The sequence below is a fragment of the Hemicordylus capensis genome, chromosome 2 (assembly GCF_027244095.1).
Source record: "Hemicordylus capensis ecotype Gifberg chromosome 2, rHemCap1.1.pri, whole genome shotgun sequence".
Lineage (NCBI taxonomy): Eukaryota > Metazoa > Chordata > Lepidosauria > Squamata > Cordylidae > Hemicordylus > Hemicordylus capensis.
This window is the reverse complement of record NC_069658.1, coordinates 63,658,572-63,675,672: the sequence shown is the minus strand read 5'-3', so window position 1 is coordinate 63,675,672 and position 17,101 is coordinate 63,658,572. Positions and strand designations below refer to the sequence as shown.

General features: G+C 42.7%; 1 protein-coding gene across 5 annotated transcripts in view; it reads left to right on the top strand.

Annotated features, from left to right (window-relative positions):
• The window catches only part of SPATA9 (spermatogenesis associated 9), a 70,960-nt gene that overhangs the window by 21,012 nt on the left and 32,847 nt on the right, over window positions 1-17,101 (top strand). For 3 of the 5 annotated variants that reach the window (XM_053292677.1, XM_053292678.1, XM_053292676.1), the window contains 2 exons: window positions 6,122-7,420; window positions 9,876-10,470. The exons of 1 other annotated variant lie outside the window; for it this stretch is intronic. In XM_053292677.1, the coding sequence (XP_053148652.1) occupies window positions 6,122-7,420; window positions 9,876-10,204 (1,628 nt within the window). In that variant the 3' untranslated portion in view covers window positions 10,205-10,470. Of the gene's footprint in view, window positions 1-4,748; window positions 4,886-6,121; window positions 7,421-9,875; window positions 10,471-17,101 lie in introns of those variants that run through there. One more of the 5 variants, XM_053292679.1, reaches the window with a different exon arrangement.

The window sequence follows — 17,101 nt, the reverse complement described above, 5'->3', positions numbered from 1 at the left end:
GCATATGGTGGGCCACTGTGTGAAACAGAATTCTGATCTATATAGGCCTTCAGCCTGATCCAGCAGGGCGGTTCTTAATAACATAAGAACAGTCCTGCTGGATCAGGCCCAAGGCCCACCTAGTCCAGCATCCTGTTTTGCACAGTGTCCCACCAGATGCCACTGGAAGCCACAGACAGGAGTTGAGGGCGTGCCCTCTCTCCTGCCATTACTCCCCTGCAACTGGTACTCAGAGGCACCCTGCCCTTGAGGCTGGAGGTGGCCCACAGCCCCCGACTAGTAGCCATTGATAGACCTCTCCTCCATGAAGTCATCCAAACCCCTCTTAAAGCCATCCAGGTTGTTGGCTGTCACCACATCCTGTGGCAGAGAGTTCCACAAGTGGATCACACGTTGTGTGAAAAAGTACTTCCGTTCGTTGGTCCTAGACCTCCTGGCAATCAATTTCATGGAGTGACCCCTGGTTCTAGTGTTGTATGAGAGGGAAAAGAATCTCTCTCCAAACCATGCATGACCTTATAGACCTCTATCATGTCTCCCCGCAGTCATCTTTTTTCTAAACTAAAAAGCTCCAGGTGTTGTAGTCTTGCCTCATAAGAAAGGTGCTCTAGGCACCTGATCATCTTGGTTGCCCTCTTCTGTACCTTCTCCAGTTCAACAATGTCCCTTTTAAGATGTGGTGACCAGAATTGTATGCAGTACTCCAAGTGTGGTCGCACCATAGTTTTGTATAAGGGCATTATAATGTTAGCCGTTTTATTTTCAATCCCCTTTCTAATGATCCCTAGCATGGAATTTGCCTTTTTCATAGCTGCCGTACATTGAGTCGACACTTTCAACGAGCTGTCAACCACAACCCCAAGATCCCTCTCCTGGTCCGTCACCGACAGCTCGGATCCCATCAGCATATACTTGAAGTTGGGGTTTTTCATCCCAATGTGCATCACTTTACACTTGCTAACATTGAACCGCATTTGTCATTTTGTCGCCCACTCCCCCAGTTTGGAGAGATCCTTTTGGAGCTGCTCACAATCCGTTTTGGATTTCACTACCCGGAAGAGTTTGGTATCATCTGCATATTTGGCCACATCACTGCTTACCCCTACTTCTAGATCATTTATGAATAAATTAAAAAGCACCGGCCCCAGTACAGATCCCTGGGGGACCCCACTTCTTACTTCCCTCCATTGTGAAAACTCTCCATTTATACCTACCCTCTGTTTCCTGTCTTTCAACCAGTTAGCAATCCACACATGTACTTGTCCCTTTATCCCATGACAGCTAAGTTTCCTCAGGAGTCTTTGATGAGGAACTTTGTCAAAAGCTTTTTGGAAGTCCGGGTATACTATGTCAACTGGATCACCTTGATCCACACACTCGTTGACACTCTCAAAGAAGTCCAAAAGGTTGGTGAGGCAAGATTTACCTTTGCGGAAGCCATGCTGGCTCACTCCCAGCAGGGCGTGTTCTTCTAGGTGCTTTACAATTTTATCCTTGAGGATGCTTTCCATCAATTTGCCTGGAACGGACATTAGCCTAACTGGCCTGTAATTTCCCGGATCGCCCCTGGACCCCTTTTTGAAAATCGGTGTTACATTTGCTACTCTCCAGTCCTCTGGTACAGAGCCCGATTTCAGGGATAAGTTAAATATTTTAGCAAGGAGGTCGGCAATTTCACATTTGAGTTCTTTGAGGACTCTTGGATGGATGCCATCCGGCCCTGGTGATTTGTTAGCTTTCAGTTTTTCCAGACAGTTTAGAACATCATCCCTTGTCACTTCTATCTGACTCAGCTCTCTAGTCTCCATCCCTAAAAAGCCTGGTTCAGGAACAGGCATATGCTCAGTATCCTCTGCCATGAAGACAGATGCAAAGAACTCATTCAGCTTCTCTGCAACCTCCATATCCTCCTTAATAATCCCTTTCACTCCCTCATTGTCTAATGGTCCAACTGCCTCCCTGGCTGGTTTCTGCTTCTGATGCACTAAAAGAAGTTTTTGTTATTCCCCTTGATACTTTTGGCTAAATGTTCCTCAAACTCTCTTTTTGCCTCCCTTATTGTCACCTTGCATTTCTTTTGTCAGAGTTTGTGTTCCTTTCTGTTCTCTTCATTTGGACAGGCCTTCCAATTTCGGTAGGAAGTCTTCTTCCCTTTTATGGCTTCCTTGACGGTGCCCGTTAGCCATGCTGGCATCCTCCTGGACTTAGTGGTACCTTTCCTCCTTTTGGGTATACAATCTAACTGGGCTTCTAGTATTGTGGTTTTGAGTAAACTCCATGCACTCTTGAGCGAAGTGACTCTCCTGATTTTCCCCCTCAGCTTTCTTTTCACCATACTCCTCATTTTGGAGAAGTTTCCTCTTCTGAAATTCAAAATGTCTGTGTTAGACATCCTTGGTGATTCTCTCCCCGCATGTATGCTGAATTTGATGGCACTGTGGTCACTGTTCCCTAAAGGGTCGATGACACTGACATCACACACCAGGTCCTGGGTGTCACTCAGAATTAGATCCAAGGTCGGCTTCTCTCTGGTCGGTTCCATGACCAACTGTTCTAGGGCACAGTCATTTAGCGTATCTAGAAATCTGACCTCTTTGTCCTGACTTGAATGTGAATTTACCCAGTCTATGTGTGGGTAGTTGAAATCACCCATAATTACAGCCCTGCCTCTCCTTGACGCCTTCCTGATTTCCTCCTGCAACTCCCAGTCACTGTCGGCATTTTGATCCGGAGGGCGATAGCACGTCCCCAGTAGCACGTTTCCTTTCCGGCCTTGTATAGTCACCCACAGGGTTTCTGTGGAGGACTCCAGTCCACCTAGGTTTTCTAGCTTGTTAGATTCTATCCCTTCTTTAACATACAGTGCTACCCCTCCTCCAAGGTGCCCCTCCCTGTCCTTTCTATAGAGTTTATACTCAGGGATAACAGTGTCCCACCGGTTCTCACTGTTCCACCATGTTTCTGTTATGCCCACTATATCTATTTCTGCGTTAGCAACCAAGCGCTCCAGCTCACCCATCTTGGCTCGGAGGCTTCTGGCATTGTCATACAAGCACCTATACACTGAATCTCTCCCCTGATGTATGCTATCCTTTTGACTCTTTGACCTGCTGGCACAGGCTCCCGTCTGCTCTTTATGCAGTTCTGCTCTGTCCCCTTCTGTTTTATCTGAATTCTTTGCAGCCTCACACTTTAAAGGATGGCTTTTGCCAAACGGGATACTGCCCAGCTCCCATTGGCTGTTCCCCAGGTGTCATTTTAAAAGCTGCTCTGCAACCTTTTTGATTTTAAGCGCCAGCAGTCTGGTTCCATCTTGGTTCAAGTGCAGCCCGTCCCTTTTGTGCAGGCCTTGCTTGCCCCAAAATGTGTCCCAGTGCCTAACAAATCTAAACCCCTCCTCCCGGCACCAACGTCTCATCCACGCATTGAAACCCCTCAGCTCTGCCTGTCTCACTGTACTTGCGCGTGGAACAGGTAGCATTTCTGAGAATGCTACCTTGGGGGTCCTGGACTTCAAAATGTTACCTATCCACCTACATTTGGCTTCCAGGACCTCCCGACTGCATTTCCCCACATCGCTGGTGCCGACGTGCACCACGACAGCTGTCTCCTCCCCAGCACTGCCTAGGAGCCTGTCTAGACGCTGCGTAATATCCGCAACCTTTGCACCAGGCAGGCAAGTCACCGTGCGGTCAACATGCGGGTCACAAACCCATCTCTCTATCCCTCTAATGATCGAATCACCAACTACAAGGAGGCCCCCACCCCCCAGAGGAGTATCCCCTGTGCGAGAGGATATGGGCTCATCATCCATGGAAGGGGTCCCTTCTAAAGGAGCATTTCCTCAGACCAATGTCCTCCTTTCCCAAGACCTTCATTCTCCCTGACAGCAGAGGAGCTACCAGCCCTGGAGTGGGATGCCTCTATCACATCCCTGAAGGTCTCGTCCACATGCCTCTCTGTCTCTCTGAGCTTCTCCAGATCCGCCACCTTGGTCTCCAGGGAACGGATTTGTTCCCTGAGAGCCAGGAGCTCCTTGCACCGAGCACACACCCATAACTTCTGCCCATGGGGCAAATAGTCATACATGTGGCACTCTGTGCAATACACTGGGAAGTGCCCCTTCCCCTGCTGACCTTCTATCTTCATACTGTTTTAGTTGGCTGTTTACAGTATTTAGGGAGCTTATTGTCCCTACTTCTTACTTTCTTATGATCACTTCTCACTCCTACCTAAGTTTTCACCAGCACGCAACTGAAAATTGGGAACATGCACAGCTCCTAAAGCTGGGTAGGATGCTAGTCCTACCCCATTAATAATCATGTTTTTACCCCATTAATAATCATATATATACACGCACCCCATTAATACCCCATTAATACCCCATTAACACCCCATTAATACCCCATTAATAATCATATATATACACACACACACAGAGAGAGAGAGAGAGAGAGAGAGAGAGAGAGAGAGAGATTTGGGCTTAATGATTTTTAAAATTATTATTGTTATGACCATCTCTTACTTCTCCTTTGCTGTCTCTCTCTTATTTCAATGCTATATGCAGAAAATCATTGTAGTTTTATATTGCTATACCTTTGCTATCTATGTGGTCTAGGCTTTTAGCCTATTCTTCTTGGGCATGTACATCACTAATTTGCAATCTTTTTTAATACTTTGTGATATGCATTGTAAGTGTGTGCTAGAACAGATAGTATTAATAACTGTTAATAATATTTATATACTAGTTTTCAACAAAAAGTTCTCAAAGTGATTAATATAACAACAATGAAAAAATGTTCCATCCCAAAATGGACCACAAACTAAAAAATAAAACTCAAAAGAGACACCAGCAACAGGCGTGGGAAAGAGAGCAAAATAAAAGGTTTGGAACCACAATCAATTTTATCATTGAATGGTTGTATGACATAGCCATGGTGCATTTCAATCTGACCATCATTTTAAACTTTCTTACATTTTTTTTAAAAAGTGTAATGAAGTAATCATTGGGCCAATTTATCCACAGTTAGACACGTCAATGTCTTGTTTGGTTTATTTTATGTTATTTTATTTTAAAATAGCATCTGTGTGAGACCTGATCCTGATTGGGACTGTGGCACTGAAATGAAGGATATTTAACCCTTTAATTTGGCACCATTTTACTACCAAAAATCACTCTCCCCTCCGAGGCTGCTATGGATCTTTGAAAGTGCCATGTGTTGTAAATTTTTCTTTTTCTTTTGCTTACTCTGATTCCATGACGTAAATTCCCACCCGCCCCCTCAGCTACTAGGAAACTCTGGGGTGGGACATATGACACTCTTTGGTCATTTGGACTATAATAGGGTAGGAGCACAGGGTTATACCTCCCTCCCCCCGTGCAGTGGCCCCAAATATATATATCACATAACATTCACACACACACACTCCTGATGTTTTGAGAAATAAGAAGACATCAGGAATTCCATTCACAGAACTTGCATGTTATGTCTAGTTTGGGCCTAATATATAGTATACATATGCAACTGTAGTCTTGTAAAGAGTTGTCAGTAGTAGTTTTTAATTTTGCTTTTATAATGGGCAACTTCACACAACTGCCTGTAACTACTTAGAAAGTAGGTATGAGAGGAACTGGATGTGCCAGGGAACACGCGCTCCCGATGGGTGTGACATCGGTCCACTTCTGGTTCCCTATCCCGGTTACCCCTTCCACCTTAGATTTTACCAATGTCAAGCCAACTTCAACTCCTGGTTTCAAGTATTGCAGAAAGTTGGTAAACTCTAAGGTGGAAATTAGTACTCAGGAACCAGAAGAGAGCGGGTTCAGACATCATGCCTCTTGGAAGCATGCACTCCTGGCACCTCCAGTTCCTGTTGTACCCACTTTTTAAGTACTTACAGGTGGTTGTGTTATGTCACCCAATATGTTATTTGTTGTTTGAAACAACTTATTCAAAATAATGTGTCATTATGCAAATGTGTTTATTATTAAGAATATTATTATTATTATTATTATTATTATTATTATTATTATTAGCCGCTTTTCAACAAAAAAGCTCTCAAAGTAGTTTATATGACACAGAACTTAAATTACTGGAATATTGTTTGTTTGTTTTTGTAGGGCCCTGGTATGATATGTATCTTTCTGCCAGAGAACCAATTGTCTTAAACTACAACCCTTTCATTGCTCTAAATCCTGATCCCAAACCAGGATACAACAGTCAAATAGTAAGAGCAACAAATCTGGTTGTATCAGCATTAAAATTTCTTAATTCACTGAAGAATGACTATTTGCGACCAGATATATATTATGTGAACCCCAAATGGAGTCAAAGTAAAATGTTCAAAAATTTTATCCGTCTTCTTCCACCTTCTGTGTCTTGGTACGGAGCATATTTGGTGAATGCTTATCCTTTAGACATGTCACAGTATAAGTCACTCTTCAACAGTTCCAGAATTCCTAATTTAAACAAAGATACATTGTTCACAAGTGAATTTGCAAGACATTTGTTGGTGATGAGAAATGGTCATTTTTATGTTTTTGAAGTGTTGGATCCTTTTGGCAATATTCTACACCCATCTGAAATCCAGGCTCATTTAACACAAATAATACACGATGCTGACCGGTTACCCGAGTTTGGACTTTCCTACCTGACAACTGAAGACAGAAATACTTGGGCAACAATAAGGCAGCTACTTGTCCAAAACGGTAATGAAGAAAGCCTCAAGAGAATTGACAGTGCAGTCTTTTGTCTTTGTTTAGATGGTACTTCCCCCCAAAATGAAATTGAACTCTCTCATTTTATGCTTCATGGATATGGTTTCAATCGCTGGTTTGACAAATCTTTTAGTCTGATTATCACTAGGGATGGCACAGCAGGTATCAATTTTGAACACTCTTGGGGAGATGGAGTTGCAGTTCTTCGTTTTATTAATGAAGTCTATAGAGACAGTACTCAGCACCCAGCTCTTGTACCAGAATCCAGTCCAGCTTTGTTTGTTACATCATGTGACAAACTGGAATTTAATTTGGGTCGTACAGTAACTTCTGCCATAAGTGCTGCACGTATGAAATTTGATGAAAAAAAGAAAAACTTGTCTTTTAGAACATTCAGGTTTCAAAAGTTTGGAAGAAAGTTTGTAGTGAGTCAGAAAATGAGCCCAGATGCTGTGTTTCAGCTTGCAAGTCAGATGTCTGCCTATCGCCTCTATGGACAATTAGTTCCTTCTTATGAAGCCTGCAGCACTGCAGCTTTTAAGCATGGTCGCACGGAAACAATTCGGCCGACATCTTTGTACACAAAGAAGTGTACAGATGCATTCATTGAAAAACGAGGACAGCATAGCATTGAAGAACTGAGAAACATGATTGATGCATGTTCAAAGTATCATAGACGCTTGCAGCTGGAAGCTACATTAGGTTAGGCCTTTTAAACATTTTGTTGTATACATAATAGTTGCTCTAATTAAGTCGTGTGATGAAAAAAAATTCTAGGACTGATCCTTATACAGTCTTTGCTTTGAATCCTGATATGATGTTTTTGTTTGTAAAAGCTGTTGAATGACTTAGGTTTCTATTGTTTGATATGTCTCATGTTAAATATCTGAAAGAGTGGCTGAAATGATGCACAGCATACCACACCTCCTGCTCTGCTGCAGCAAGCATCTAAAACAACACTAGCACTGTTGCACAAGAGCACTAGTATTTTAGGCACTCACAGCAGCCTAGGCAGTATAGAATGACCCACAGTACGCTGTACATCATGTCAACCGCTGATCTTTATTAGAAGTTTTCATATGGAAATATAAGTAATATTCATTCTGTCTTTTTCTCGTTTAACTTACTGAGGCATACAGAATACATATAGCAATGTTTATTATATTTTCATTAATGGTGAGGAAAATGTTCTTTCTCCAGATTGTTGATAACATTAAGCCTTCACATCTCCTAGCTTTTAAAATACAGGTCCTCTAAATGGAGGGTGATCAGGGTACAAAAAGTATTGAAATGTGAACATGTAGCCTCCTATTTTTTAAAAAATGAAGTCTGCATTAAATTAGATGTTACCTTAAGCATGTTCTTTGCAAGTGCATGCTTATTTTTAAATGCTAAATAACAGCCAGATTGGAACCATGGTGTCAAGAGGAAGGCTTTAATCCTGCCTTCTACAATTGTGATCCAGAGTGCCCCCTCCCTGCTTTTTCCTTTGCAGATAGCATCTGATAGTATTTGATATAACATCTGATATAACATACAAAATGCGACTCCTAAACCTCATTTGCTGTAAAATCTTTAAGACTCGGTGATCATCTCGCTCCAGCCCATTTCTTTGAATCTCTTGTTTGTACATGGAATCAGAACCATGCAAATTGGTCTTCAGTGAAACACTTTAAAACAGCATGTGCATTAATTTATTATTTTATTTATTTACTTAATAATGTATATACATCTATTCTGGCAGGAGGGGGATCAAAGAAGTTTAAATTTAAAAACAGCAAAAACAATTAATAAAACAATCCTAATGGACTACAGTAAAATCTTAAATGAAGAAAAAAGCATTTAAAAAAACCAATGACCTCTAAAAAAGACTCATCTTCAATAGTCTTTGAAAGGACAACTGAGAGAAGGCTGAGGAAACCTCTCTTGGAACAGTACTGTAGAGCATCAGGCCTGCTATTTGTAGATGTTAACCTACCCTCTTCATAAGATGAAATCTGGAGCTGCACCTCTTCTAAAGATCTTAAGTTCTAGGTGACTGCTCATATGGAAGGTTCCCGAAATAATCATGACTCAAGCTGTTAAGTGTTTAAAGGTCAAAATTAGTTGGAAAATCACCTGTCAACAGGTGTGCTGAAGTTTCCAAACCATTTTCAAAGGCAGCCCCACACAGCGCACATTATAGTAATATAATCATTAATATAAAGGACTTTTAATATAAGGACCTATAATCTTTAATATAGGATGACCTGATTTAAAATTCTTTTCAATTGTACAATGTTCAGGCCCATATTTTATTTATGTCACAATATCAGTGGTTCTTCTGTTATAATTTTCTACAGTTAAGTTTTTAATGTTTGAGGGGTGGGGGGAAGACACCCTACCACCATGATCCCTCTATATTTTTTCTGGCAGCACTTTTTGGGATTTTTTATATATCTCAGGCCCTGCTCATGTCCTCGCCACTAATGGAGATCAGGCTGACAGGGACTAGAGACAGGGCCTTCTTGGTTGTGGCCCCTCAACTGTGAAATGCACTCCCGGAAGAGCTTGGCCATGCTCCCTCCCTTTGTGTTTTTAAGAAACAACTGAAAACACATTTTTTTAGAGACACTCTTTAATATCTTACTAGCCAACCCCACACAGAGCATCTGTGCGGCGCTTTGGGGCCGGCTGTTTCCCCCTCCCTCTTCCTCCTGCCCCGGTCTCTCCTCTCTTCCCCTTCCCTCCGGCCCGCGCTCTCCAGCCCTCCTCCCCTCCCGTTCTTTACCCCACACAGAGCCACGGCGGGCTGCCAAGAAGGGCCCAGCCACTGCCATTTTTCCTCGCCCCATCCGCCTGCTACCACCACGGCTTTTCTCTCCCCCTACCCGCCGCCGCCTTTCTCTCCCCCTGCCCGCTGCCGCCTTTCTCTCCCCCCTCCTCTGCCCACCGGCCGGCCACCATCAGCACTTTCTTCCCCCTTTCCTCCTCAGTCCTCACTTTGGAACTCTCACAGCGTGTCGTGAGAGTTCCACTGCCTAATCCTGGGCACGCATGTCCCAAGAGAATTAAATATATAGATCCTCTGCTTTTATCTGGTACATTTCTTAGTGTTAGTTTTTTACTGATAACTTTTAATTTAATTTTAATTGCCCTCTTTTTTTTTTAAATCTAGGCCAAGGATTTGATCGCCACCTATTTGCCTTGAAGTACCTTGTCCAGTGCAGAGGTGCAAATATGCCTGATATTTATACTGACCCGGCCTACAAAAAGATAAACCATATTATCATTTCAACTAGTACATTAAACAGTCCAGCAATTAATTATGGTGGGTTTGGACCAGTAGTGCCAAATGGCTTTGGATTGGGATATAATGTGTTTGATACTTGGATAGGATGTAGTATAACTAGCTATTTAGATGAAAACTTAAAAGAATTTTTGCAATGCCTTGAGCGTAGTTTAAATGATATATTTGATGTCTTAGAAGGAAGAGCTCTTACATAGTATTAAAAATTGTCATTATTCTGAATGGACAAAATAATGGTGCAAAATAAATAAATAAATAAATAAATTATAATATGTAGACTACCATGAAATGCAGTAGAGTTAGAAAATTAACTAACTCTACAAAAATGTAGAACGCAAAACATTCAAGGGGGAAAATGAAAGGAGATAACTGTGCCAGTGACAAGTGACAATGACACTGTAATCTCTTGTTCTTGGTGTATATTATTCTTGATTTATATTAAAGATTAAAGAAAATGCTAATATTTTTTTTCATTGATCTTTCTTATTCTCTGGGGCTCTCCACACTTTGGGAAATCATCTGGTGCTGATGATACACATTCAAACTTTGGAAATATTCCTGAACTCTGCCGAGTTCTATTGCATATACAGAGCTCCATGTCCTTTGTGTTCTTTCGACGCTCAGGGAAAACACTATCAGAATACCATGATGGGGATGATCCATCCAGTGCCCCACTGCCTAGCCTTTTCCTTTACTCCCATTCCTGCATGTGGATCGCTGTGCAGACACATTTTAGCATGCAGATCTTGGACTGGGACTGTTGGAGATGCAGCTCCTGAAGGCATCGACTCTTAGCACCAGCAACCCTATTAACCACTAGAGGCATTAGGGATGGAGACATCCAGTAAGGGCATTACCCTCCCTGACCATACTTTCTCTACTCTGATTCCTCTTATTAGATTGATTGGTTTCATTCTCTTGCCTGAGAGAAAGACTTCCTTCTTCTCCCTTCCCTCTTCGTGTATGTAGTTAGCAATTATGCATAAGAGGTCTTATTGATCTCCTTGATGGATTTCCTAAATAAACTACTTTATTTGGAACTTCAACTTCATGTCTTGAGACAATATTAATTAGCAGTGCTCTCCTTACCTTTGCATTTCCACTGCAGCTGGAGTAGATAAAGAAATCTCCCCTCCAAGCTCTCTAACAGGGTCATCCTCAATTATAATGAGGATGATATATACAGTAAGTATTCTTATGCACATAAGTTTTCACTTGCATAATTCAGTTTGCTATGCAAATTATATGTCACATGTGAGAGTTTGTTATCTTGCTGTGAAGAAGTTACAAATGAGAAAAGATACATTAATATTAGTTGAGATTTCCTCAGCACAGAGGTACAGTGATGAGAAACCTGTTGAATTGTTTTGCGATTTGCAGTGGTTAATTGCTGGTGGGCAGAGTTTCACTTAGGTAATTTTGGTGACTGGACCTAAAGGCCTTTGGAGGCCTTCCCAAACACATACCCCGTGACACACGCAGTATTTTTAATGTGTGAGTTCTTGAGGGCATAAACAGCAACTGAACTCACAATAATGTAAGAATATAGAACAGGTACATTGATGAAAATATGTATTTGCAGAAACATCTCAACACACACATTAACATATTCCCATCCCACATATTTCTTTCCCCACTCCTCGCTCTGTCTCTGAAGCAAAGATCACACCACCCAGGACAGACAAAAGAGGATTGGGGGGGTTTGGAGCTCTAGACTTTGGTCCGGAAGTCCAGAGGTAAGAGTACCGCTGCTGGTGGGAGGCAGAGGGAGGACAGGAATAAGGCAAGAAAAGCAGTGGTTCCATCCTCAAAAACTAGAGGGCCAGGAGTGTAGCCATAATTGAACGGGGGGGCAAGTGTCTTGGGGCCTCAGAGGGAAAGGGAGCCTGCCAGCTTAGCAACAGCTTGCTTTTCACTCTCTCCCTCCTGCAGCCGCCTCTCCAAAGAAGGTGGGGAGGCAGGGACACATCTTCACTTTTTGTCCCAAGGCTCACTCCACCTAGCTACACACGACCCTATATTGAAGGTGCTGTTGAAGAAACAGGACCGTTCTTTGAGCTGCGACCTAACAAAAAACAGTGATGAATAATATGATTACTGGTTCATGAAATATTGTATGTTGTTTCTTTATAAAAGATTAATCTCCTCAAGCAGCATCAAGGATGACTGAGATAGTTTGCTCAGCATCATCCAAAAATCCTTAGGATACTATCAGTACAACCTACTTAGCTGTAAATACAGTATTAAAGCAATGGTTTTAATATCAAAAGCACATATAGAATGCTATTTTGCACCAGTGTCTAGTAATAACATGCTTGTGAAAAAGCTAAACACACCTGTAGTCTTTGTCATACGTATCAAAATATTTTCTGAAAGCAAAGCATATATGAAAATCCTTCTGGTTTGAATCCTCCTGATCATATCAAGTCATTTTTAGCCTACTTTCCAGTAGGCTTATGAGATCACTTGGGTGTGTGTGTGGGTGTGTGTGTGTATGTGTCCATGTGCCGCCCGCCCCCCGCATCAACTTTGCAACACCTGGACCAATAAGAAGCAAATCAGGTACAGTTGTAGGGACACATACAGTAGGGACACCTCAACGGTGTAGTTTGTGATGATGTCATCCACCCCGATCCAAGATTGCAGACGCATAAACCTTTGAGGCATAAGTGGGTTAACTTGTCAACCACCTAACCGATTTGAACCAAATTTGTTACAGCTGTAGGGACACAAAGGCATACCCAAATGGCATGGTGTATGATGATGTCATCCACTCCCATTCAAGATGCCGGCTGCGTGACCATCTGAGGCACAAGCGGACTAATTTGTGGACTGTCTAACAAATTTAAACCAAATTGGATACAGTTGCAGTGAGTGACACACAGGGACACCTCAGTGGTGTAGTTTGTGATGATGTTATCCACCCAGATTGCAGACGCATAAATTTTTGAGGTGCAAATGAGCTAACTTGTGAACCGCTTAACCAATTTGAACCAAATTTGGTACAGCTGTAGTGAGTGACACACAGGGACACCTCAATGGGGCAGTTTGTAATGATGGCATCTACACTAATCCAAGATGGCGGACACATGACTATTTGAGGCACAAGAATCTAATTTGTGGACCCTGATTTGCACCAAATTTAGTCCAGTTGTAGAGACAGTGCAAGGAAAGTAGACTGATTAGTTCTTACTAGAACAACTTGTCTGTATATTGTACATGCATGAAAATCCTCATTCTGAGGCTTTGGGGGCTGTACAGATGTGTTCATTAGGTTACTATTTAGTGTGTGTGTGGGTCCCTACATCAATTAAAAGGAAAGAAAAGCAAAATTCCAATTTTTTATAATCCTCCCAATAAACATATGCCCTGGAGTATTCTAGTTATACTTAAGAAGGTCATTCACACGATCAATGTACCTGTTACTGGGGAGGGCAGGTGGAGAGGCAGGCTCCTACCTGCCTCCCCCTCACACAAGCAGGAGGCTTCCCCTTACTCTGACACTTGTGTGCCCACATGAGTGCTGGGGCAATGAGCTGGAATCAGAGGACTTCCTCTTCCAGCATCCCACAATGCATTGGGGGATTTCCCCGCTGTCAGGCATTCCTGCCACGTGTCCAAGTGCCCACACAACCAGGAGGGATGAGCTACAAGGGCGTGCACACAATCACGCTCCATGCCTGTGTAGGGCTGGTTGGGTAAATGACCTTAATATTTCTTACATAAAAGCCTTGCTATTCATTTGCAAAGAAGAAATATAGCTAAAGTAAAAGGGAGTAAAATGAACAAAGCTTAAATGAAATCAATGTTTGTTTCAACCTGGCCAGACAAAATGTAACAGTCACTGGAATACAGTAACTGAGGCACACGTTAAAGCACACAAATCCTAAAGGCATTTGGTAGTTTGTGCAGATGGAAAAGCAATACACATTAAAAGCAACTGATTAACCTACATATAGAGAATACTGCCTAGTTTAAAGTACACAGGTCACAGGTTAACACTTTATGCAAGTAAACAATTAACAAAATAATTAGCTGAGGGGTCAAAATAAGCTGAGCAAAAACCAATGTAATGCACCCTCCCAATTCACATTCTCAATGCAAAACAGTTGGCAGGAGGGAGAGTACCCAGTGTTTTATTTGATACGATGTGCGTGTCCAGTTTTGGTGGGGTGACAAGGAAGGTCTGACTTCTGCCATACAGGTCTAGACCTAACCTAGTTATAAATTAGACCCTGGTGGATATGAGTAAATCCAAGGTCCAGTAAGAGATGGATCAGGGTTGTCCCTCAGATTTGCTACTTCAAATCCGAGTAATCCAGGATGGCAGCAGTGTCTCTAGAATTGACTCCTAGGAACATAGGAAGCTGCCATATATCGAATCAGCCGATTGGTTCATCTAGCTCAGTATTGTCTACACAGAACTGGCAGCAGCTTCTCCAAGGCTGCAGGAAGGAGTCTCTCTCAGCCCTATCTAGGAAGTGCCAGGGAGGGAACTTGGAACTTTCTGCATGCATGCATATTTATTTACTTACTTACTTACCTACCTTGTGTATTTATTTATGTATATTATTTGTATGCCACTTTTCAACCATAAGGTTTCTCATAGTAGTTCTCAATCATATCTTCTGCTTATAGGTGGACAATATTACCCTAACAATCATTAAGTGTATCCAAGCATTGCATAGGATTCTGATCAATGCTGAAAGGATTCTGATAGAATTGCTGAGGCAAGAGAAATTAGCCTCTATTTTAAACAGTTTTTTGAATACCAGGTGCTGCCAGCAGTCCAATTGCTAGAGCTCCTGGCTCTGCTCCTCCTTGACAGTGGGATGTGGCAAAGAGAGATACTGAGGGACATATGTTCTTCAGAGTCCTCCTCCATGGTCCCTCCATGTGTTTCTTCCACAAAGCTTTATGCCTTCTGAAGTCAATCTAATCTAATTGCATCCTTCATGAAACAGATTACATCACTATGTCCAGTTTGGAGCAGTGCACTTTAAGAAGGATGTAGACAAATTGAAACAAGTTCAGAAGAGGACAATAAAGATTGTTGAGGGGTCTAGAAATCAAGTCTGATTAGGAAAAGTTGAAGGAACTGAGGACATTTTGCCTGGAGAAGCAAAGACTGGGGCAGGGGTACAATAGCACTCTTTAAATACCTAATGGGCTTCACACAGAAAAGACAAAGAGCCAGGTCTCATGATCAGTGAGACCCGATTTGTGCAGCAGAGTGGGCAGGGAGCCCTGGGCAGCCGGATCGGCCGCCCACACGATTACTGGTTCCATGACGGAGCTAGCGGGGGCTGGGGGGAGCGGGGACCGATTGGCCCCCGGAAGCTCCAGCATGCCCTGCGCAAGTGCGCAGGGCATGCTGGCGAGACCCCTGGAGTCAGGAGGCGGCTTTTTGTCTCCCCCTCTGGGGGTCTCCTCATGAGTAGCCATGCCGCGGAGCCGCACTGCGGCTACTCACAATTTTTAAAACCAGGTTTGCGGAGCACTCGCTCCGCAAATCTGGTTTAAGGGCAGGGGTAGTTAGGTGGGTTACCCGCCTAGGAAACACCGGGCTAGTAGCTGAGCCCGGTGGTTCACACGATGGGATGAAATCGGGCTAGCCTCCGCTAGCCCGATTTCGTCCCATCGTGTGAATAGCCTCAAAGACTTGTTCTCTGCTGCTCTAAAGGGCAGGACTAACTTGTAGGAGGGTAGATTTTGGTTGAACATTAGGAATCAATTTTATTACAGCCTTAAGCCAACATTAAGAGAAAGTTAACAATATGAACAGTTAAACAATATAATTAATCACCTGGCAGGTGGGCTTTCCTTCACTGGAGGTTTTCAAGCAAAGTCAATTGGGGAGGCTCTAACTCTTGATTTCCTGCATTGAGCAGGAAATGAACATAGTAGACTACAGGCCTCCCTCCAACTCCATACTATTTATTTATTTATTTATTTATTTATTTATTTATTTATTTATTTAACATTTATTATACCACTCAAAACTTAATCTCTGGGCAGTTTACAACAAAATAAAAACAAAGTAAAACATTAGTTAAAACTAAAACAAAAAGTTTAAAACATTACAACAATTTAAAATTTTTAAAACAATATTTTAAAACAGCATTAAAACCATTAAAACAATATTAATTAACAGCCTGGGTGAACAGATGTGTCTTTAAAGACTTTTTAAAAGCTGTAAGAAATGGGGAGGCTCCTATTTAACTAGGGAGCACATTCCAAAGTCTCGGGGCAGAAACGGAGACGGCCCGTCCCTGAGTGGCCACCAGACGAGCCGGTGGCAAATGCAGACGGACCTCTCCAGATGAACTCAGTGGGCAGTGATGTTCATGACAAAGATGTTCTCTTAAATACCCAGGGCCCGAGCTGTTTAAGGCTTTATAGGTTATAACCAACACCTTGTATTTTGGCCGGAAACATATCAGCAGCTAGTGTAGCTCCTTCAATACAGGAGTTATATGGTCTCTCCGAGATGTCCCAGAGACCAGCCTGGCTGATGCATTCTGGACCAACTGTAGTATCCGGACTACATACAAGGGCAGCCCCACATAGAGTGCATTACAGTAATCCAGTCTGGAGGTTACTAGCAAATGTACCACTGTTTTCAGGTCATTCATCTCAAGAAACCGAAGCTGATAGAAAGCACTCTGGCTGCTGCCTCAACCTGGGAGACCAGGGAGAGGCTTGGATCCAGAAGCACCCCTAGACTGCATACCTGTTCCTTCTGGGAAGTGTGACCCCATCCAGAACAGGCAGATCAAAATCATTTCTTGAGTTCCGACCCCGCACAAGGAGTACCTCCGACTTATCTGGATTCAGTCTCAGTTTGTTATCCCTCATCCAGCCCATCACCGACTCCAGGCAGGCATGTAGGGAGGTTATGCTCTCTCCTGATTTGGGTGTCATAAGCATACTGATAGCACCCTGCACTAAATCTCCTGATGATCTCTCCCAGCGGTTTCATGTAAATGTTAAACAACATCAGAGACAATATGGAGCTCTGAGGGACAACATACAAAAGTTCAGATTTTGAAGAACAGCAGTCTCCAAAGGACACCATCTGTAACCTGCTCGAG